At 46.2% G+C, this 6631-nt stretch overlaps 1 protein-coding gene across 9 annotated transcripts in view; it reads left to right on the top strand.

The window, feature by feature from the left end:
* The first annotated feature begins 221 nt into the window (after window positions 1-221).
* The window catches only part of g6fl (g6f-like), a 21399-nt gene continuing 14989 nt past the window's right edge, over window positions 222-6631 (top strand). For 4 of the 9 annotated variants that reach the window (XR_006034774.1, XR_006034775.1, XR_006034776.1 and 1 more), the window contains exons 1-4: window positions 222-457; window positions 1732-2067; window positions 4850-5119; window positions 5628-5663. Coding sequence is in view for 6 of the 9 variants with exons in the window: in XM_042108033.1 (XP_041963967.1) it covers window positions 382-457; window positions 1732-2067; window positions 4850-5119; window positions 5628-5663 (718 nt within the window). In the remaining 3 variants the exon portion in view is untranslated. Of the gene's footprint in view, window positions 458-954; window positions 974-1731; window positions 2068-4849; window positions 5120-5627; window positions 5664-6631 lie in introns of those variants that run through there. The other 5 variants (XM_042108036.1, XM_042108034.1, XM_042108031.1 and 2 more) reach the window with 2 other exon arrangements.

Here is a 6631-nt window from a genome sequence, read left to right as displayed (position 1 = left end):
GCATTGTATGTGTGTGTGTGTGTGCATGTGTACGTGTGTGTGTGTATGTGTGTGTGTGTGTGTGTGTGTGTGTCAGATGGAGTGATGTGATGTCAACAACTCTTACATACATGTTTATCAGGCAGACACACACACTCCAATCTGACCTCAGACCAACCTTCTCTTCCTGACTGCTGTCAGTGTGTGTGTGTGTGTGTGTGTATGTGTGTGTGTGTGTGTGTGTTTGTGTGAGAGAGAGAGTGTCGGGTCAGATAGAGAGCAGCATGCAGTTGCTGCTCTAAGGAAGAGTTTTAGACTGCTGTGTGTGTGAGCAGGGTGGGTCTCTTCCTGGCAGTGTGTGTGTGAGAGAGAGAGAGGTAACATTGTGTCTCTGATGTAAAGATGGATTTTCTCTTAAGTGTGTGTGTATTTGTCCTGACCTGGACTTCAACCATCACCACCATCATTGGGGCCAGAGGTAGGCACACACACACACACACACACACACACACACACATACACACACACACACACACAGAGAGAGACTGACCACCACCAGTACCATAGTCAGAGGTTGGTACATACACACACTATAGGAAGCGTCAAAATGTATCCGTTTTTTCTTTAGGTTTAGTCATCTGAAGTGGCCCATTGTATTTTCCTCTACTGTCAGTGCTAGTACACTACAGGATGTTGTGTACAGTAAGTTCTACTGTCAGTGCTAGTACACTACAGGACGTTGTGTACAGTAAGTTCTACTGTCAGTGCTAGTACACTACAGGACGTTGTGTACAGTAAGTTCTACTACTCAGGTCATTAACTGATCTTTACTGGCCTCTGTGCATCCTCCCTCCCGTGCAACTGAATGCGCATCTTATCGGTGATTGGCTGGAACAGTTTGTTATGTTTCATGGTCCAGGCTGGACCAGGCTGCGTTTTTGTTACAGTGTATTCAGGGGACTGGCAGCTAGCGGATGGTGAGGAGATGTTTGCTGTATGTGACAAACCATGTTTTACCTTAGAAACCGCATAACATCACTTAGAATACCTTTAACATGAGCTTTAAAGGTTGTATCAGCGATTGCAGGCCCAAAAAAGGCCCAAACATAAATTATCACATTCATCTAATCTTTCCTAACAATCCGCTAGCTGCCTGCCCCATAAGCAGGCCATCAAAAAAACGCGTCTCTGTAGACAGCCTAGGCTCTGAGATCTACACACAAAAACAAGTGCTACCAACAAGTTTTGCCAACCAATAAGGCAAAATAACCGACGAGATGCCCGTTCAGGAGAGTTTCAATTGCACGGGAGGGAGGGGGAGGGAGTAGCGAGCTAGCTCTCTGTTTTGTTTGAACGTCAACAGAAGTGACGTTACCCCGCCATCGCTGATACAACCTTTAACATGAGATTTACCATGAGCTTAGCCATGAGCTTTGCCATGAGCTTTGCTTTAAGCTTTGCTTTGCCATGAACTTTGCTTTGCCATGAGCTTTACCATGAGCTTTGCTTTGCCATGAGCTTTGCCATGAGCTTTGCTTTGCCATGAGTTTTGCTTTGCCATGAACTTTGTCATGAGCTTTGCCATGAACTTTACCATGAGCGTTGCTTTGCCATGAGCTTTGCTTTTCCATGAACTTTGCCATGAGCTTTACCATGAGCTTAGCTTTGCCATGAGCTTTGCTTTGCTGTGAGCAGATGTGCTGACCACATGCAGCGTTGCAGATGTGCTGACCACATGTCCATGTTGAGCAGATGTGGACTGGGATGATGTAGTGCTGGCAGAGCGTAACTCCAGTGTCACGTTGCCGTGCCGATACGAGCCCCTCAAGAAGAACCACGTCATCAACTGGATGGTGATGCCACTGGGCACGGCAGACAGAGTGCCACTGCTCACAGCCGATCACCAGAGAGAGTTCCTGCACTCCCGGAAGATCGGTCTCGGGTTGGCCAATCGGAACTACCCGAAGACAGGCGACCTGTCGCTGCGGATGGTCGCCACGGAGACAGATGTGGGGCGATACTGGTGTCTCGTGGAGCAGGCGGGAAAGCAGCTGAAGATGAGCGTAGTGCTTCTGGCGCTCGTGGACAGTGAGTGTGTGTGTGTGTGTGTGTGTGTGTGTGTGTGTGTGCATGTGCACTCCTGGTCCTGGTGGATAGTGAATTTGTGTTAAGTCTGTGTGTGTGTGTGTGTGTGTGTGTGTGTGTGTCCTGGTGGACGACGAATGTGTGTGTGTGTGTGTGTGTATGTGTGTCTGTGTGTGTGTGTGTGTCTGTGTGTGTGTGTGGACAGTGAGTGGTCACTTCTCCTCCCCTAAGCTCTTAATCTCCAAGTCCATTTCCTCCTTAAGCCTGATTACCTTATGCGGAACGGCCAGCTCAATTAAAATCTTACACTCTCTGGGCCAGATGTACTAACTCTTTTGCGCCCATTTCAGGCGTATTTGTTTCGCAACGTGCGTGTAAAATCATTGCGAGGTATGTACAAACAGGCCGTAAAGATATTAAAGCGCAAACTGCCTGTTGCGGGAGCTGAAAAGGGCACATTGTGTTTTTCGTGTCATGCATATGCATTCATGGGAGGATCCAGAGGAAAGTGGGAGTTTAGCGTAAAGAGATGGGAGGGGAAGCGTAAATAGCGCGTAATTATGTATTCCGTGGTATGTACAAAGAATGCTGTGAAAGCACACGTCTATTCTGCGCCTAAATACTTCCGCCTTGTCAAAGCAGGTTTTAATCCAAATTGCAGTTCAATGCTCAATAAGAGAACCTTTCAAAGACAACAGAATCGCTATTTAGAACACCAGTTTTTTAAGTAGTACTATCAAAAGCAACTTTCGTTGGCCTTTCGAATGTTTTACATTCACTTTCACATCATTCACTTTCCACTTTCCTACTTGCTAGATTTGACCAATCTTTCATAGCCTACGTGCACAAGTAGTTTGAGTAGAACTACTGATCTTCATTATCTCTCTGCTTGTTGACATCTTATCGTGTATTTCATGATTGCTAAACGTTTGATTCTTTTTAATGTTGTCATCAGTTAACTTCATTCAACTGCAAGCTCTGCCGTTCAGTTGTGGACGTTCGTAAATTGCGTTTATGGGCGGAGAAAGGCAGAGAAAGGCGCAGTTTACACTAAGGATTGAACGATTGATAAATACGACGGAAACTTGGGTCTGATTGCGTTTGCAATCTGCGGATTGTCCATGGCGCTGATAACTGGCCCTCTGTGTGTAAGATTTGTGCATGTCTATGTGTGTGTGTGTGTGTGTGTGTGTGTATGTGTGTGTGTGTGTGTGATGGCTAACCATACCAACCACTAAATAAAGGGGAAACAGCACAGAGTTCAGCCGACTCTCCAGGGTTTTATTGAAAACTTGAAACAAACAAGCATCGAGCTAAAAAGCCCAGCCTGACCAAACGGAGAGTTATAAATAATAATATTATTGGTTTGTTTGTTTTCTCAAAAAAACTCCAAAAGTGTGTGTATTTTGCTTAAAAAACATTTCTAAAGGGGTGACAATACTTTTGTCATTGGCTGTAGAGTTAACTATCTCCACTGGTTAAAGATTATCTCCGCTACTTAATAGAGTTAACTATCTCTACTTGTTAATAGACTTAACTTTCTCTTCTGGTTAATAGAGGTGACTATCTTCGCTACTTAATAGAGGTAACTATCTTCGCTACTTAATAGACTTAACTATCTCTACTTGTTAATAGACTTAACTTTCTCTTCTGGTTAATAGAGGTGACTATCTTCGCTAGTTACTGTAATGCAGAGTTAACAGCATGCAGTACTGCCTGCTCAAAGCCCATCATGGTACACCTCTGCTGATTCAGCTCCACTGGCTCCCTGCGCACGGGACGGGGTCACCCCTCTGCTCCCTGTCTCTCAATGGACCCATCGCCATCCTGCCCTCCACATATCACAGACCTCCTACAGACCTATACACCCTCCCGGTCACTGCAATCATCTACAGACCTCCTACAGACCTATACACCCTCCCGGTCACTACAATCATCTACAGACCTCCTACAGACCTATACACCCTCCCATTCACTATAATCATCTACAGACCTCCTACAGACCTCCTACAGACCTATACACCCTTGCGGTCACTACAGTCATCTACAGCTGGACAGCTAACACTTCCTGACAGACCACAATGGGAGCCAGGGCTTTCTCCTACACTGTACCCAAACTCACTCACTCCCCTCACACATCCATGCTCTCAAAAGTGAGTGTATTTTGCTGGAAAAACTTTTGTCAGTGGCTGTATTAGCCAGTGGAGATAGTTAACTGTATTAATTAATAACCAGTGGAGATAGTTAGCTGTATTAATTAGTGGAGATAGTTAACTATTAACTGGCAGAGTTTTTTTAACTCTATTAACTGCCAGAGTTAGTTAACTCTATTACCTCTTCTCTATTACACTAACTCTTTAATTTAACTCTTAACTCTTTAATTTAACTCTATTACCTCTACTCTATTACACTAATTCTTTAATTTAACTCTTAACTCTAACTCGTTAATTTAACTCTATTAACTCTATTAACTAACTCTCCTTACCATTGCAGTCTGACCCAGAGGAGATGGGTGTCACTGGATAAATCTACAGGGAAGGTCGGGTTGTGTGTGTGTGTGTGTGTGTGTGTGTGTGTGTGTGTATTTGTGTGTGTGTGTGTGTGTGTGTGTGTGTGTGTGTGTGTGTGTGTGTGTGTGTGTGTGTGTAATGTCTCTCTCTCCCTTAATTACTGTATGGTGGTCCCTGAGAGTCCCGTTCCTGAGGACAGCACTGTGTGTCTGTGTCTGTGTGTGTGTGTGTGTGTGTGTGTGTGTGTAATCTCTCTCTCTCTCTCTCTCCCTTAGTTACGGTTGTCCCTGAGAGTCCTGTTCCTGAGGACACCACTGTGCGTCTCACTGCCCAGGTCACGCCCCTGTACGCTGTCTCCATAGCGACCTGGCTGTCCCCCGCAGGTGTGGCGCTGCGCTCGGAGAGGGGGGGTGTTCTGGGGGGGCAGATGACCAAACTACCCCGCTTCAACCGCAGCCACCAGGGCATCTACACCTACACCATCCGTCCCCACGGCAACAGCCGCCCCAGCACCTTCCAGTTTGCCGTCAGCATCACCGCAGACAGTATGTGTGTGTGTATGTGTGTGTGTGTGTGTGAGAGAGAGAGAGAGAGAGAGAGAGAGAGCGAGAGAGAGAGAGAGAGAGAGAGAGAGTGTTTCAGCTGAGTGACAATCAGAATACCTTCCGATTTGACTCCAGACGTGAGTTTAGAAGGGACAGGACCTGCTCCTCATCTATCTCTCCCACCCTCTCTCTCTCTCTCTCTCTCTTTTTTTTTTCTCTCTCTCAGTCTCAGGCCTATTAGCAGTGTGTGTTTGTGTTTGTGTGTGTGTGTGTGTGTGTGTGTGTGTGTGTGTGTGTGTGTTTGTAAGCGGGCATCTGAGATTATGAGTGAATTGCTGGGGTAATTAGATGAGTCAGGTGTTTAAGGGCTTATCCGGAAGGCATATACACACACACACACACACACACACACACACACACACACACACTCACACACACACACTCAGTTCAGGCTTATCATCTCAATTTCACAGCACTGACTCTCTTCTCTCTCCCCCTCTTTTTGCAGTGAATGAGGTGGCGAAGTTCCCTAACCAAACGTTTGGTAAGTGGATGTGTGTGTGTGTGTGTGTGTGTGTGTGTGTGTGTGTGTGTGTGTGCGTGTGCAGTTCTCCATAACCCTACATTTGATGGGTGGAAGTGTGTGTGTGTGTGTGTGGGTGGAAGTGTGTTTGTGTTGCTCACTCAGCAGGCTGTGGCTCAGGGGCCTAGAACCTTATCGCAGAACCAACTGAGAACATAAGAACATAATCCCTATTGTTGCTGTGCCATCCTGCTCCTCTCTATGCCTTCTCTCTCTCTCTCTCTCTCTCTCTCTCTCTCTCTCTCCCACCATTTCCCTCTCATTCTCTCCTCCTCCCTCTTTCTCTGTCCCCCTCTCTCTCTCTCTGTCCCTCTCTCTCTCTTTTATCTGTTTCCTTTTGTTATCTCCCTCCTCCTCTTCTCTATTCTGTGAACTCTTCCCACCCTCTCTATCTCTCTCTTTCTCTCCCCCCTCCTCCTCTCTCTCTCTTTTTCTCTCTCCTCCTCCTCTCTATCTCTCTTTCTCTCTCCTCCTCCTCTCTCTCCTCCTCTCTATCTGTTTCTCTCTCTTTTCCTCCTCTCTATCTCTCTCTTTTTCTCTCTCCCCTCCTCTTTTTCTCTCTCCCCCTCTCCTCCCTCATGTTGTTGGCGTATTCTTCCCCACATCTCTCTGGCTTTAGTTCTGTGGGTTTGAGTTTCTCTCACTGCGTTCTGATTCTCTTTTCCAGTTCTACTGGCCAGTTCTCCTCTACGGTTCTCCTCTATTAGCCTGTTCTCTACGGTTCTATTAGCCAGTTTTCCTCTACGGTTCTATTAGCATGTTCTCCTCTACGGTTCTATTTGCCAGTTTTTCACTACGGTTCTATTAACCTGCTCTCCTCTACGATTCTATCAGCCAGGTTTGTATGGTTCTATTAGCCTATTCTCCTCTACGCTTCTATTAGCCTGTTCTCCTCTATGGTTCTATTAGCCAGTTTTCCACTACGGTTC

The sequence above is a fragment of the Alosa sapidissima genome, chromosome 10 (genome assembly GCF_018492685.1).
Source record: "Alosa sapidissima isolate fAloSap1 chromosome 10, fAloSap1.pri, whole genome shotgun sequence".
NCBI classification, from domain to species: domain Eukaryota; kingdom Metazoa; phylum Chordata; class Actinopteri; order Clupeiformes; family Clupeidae; genus Alosa; species Alosa sapidissima.
Note: the sequence above shows the minus strand (reverse complement) of the source record. Positions and strands in the feature narration are given on the sequence as shown.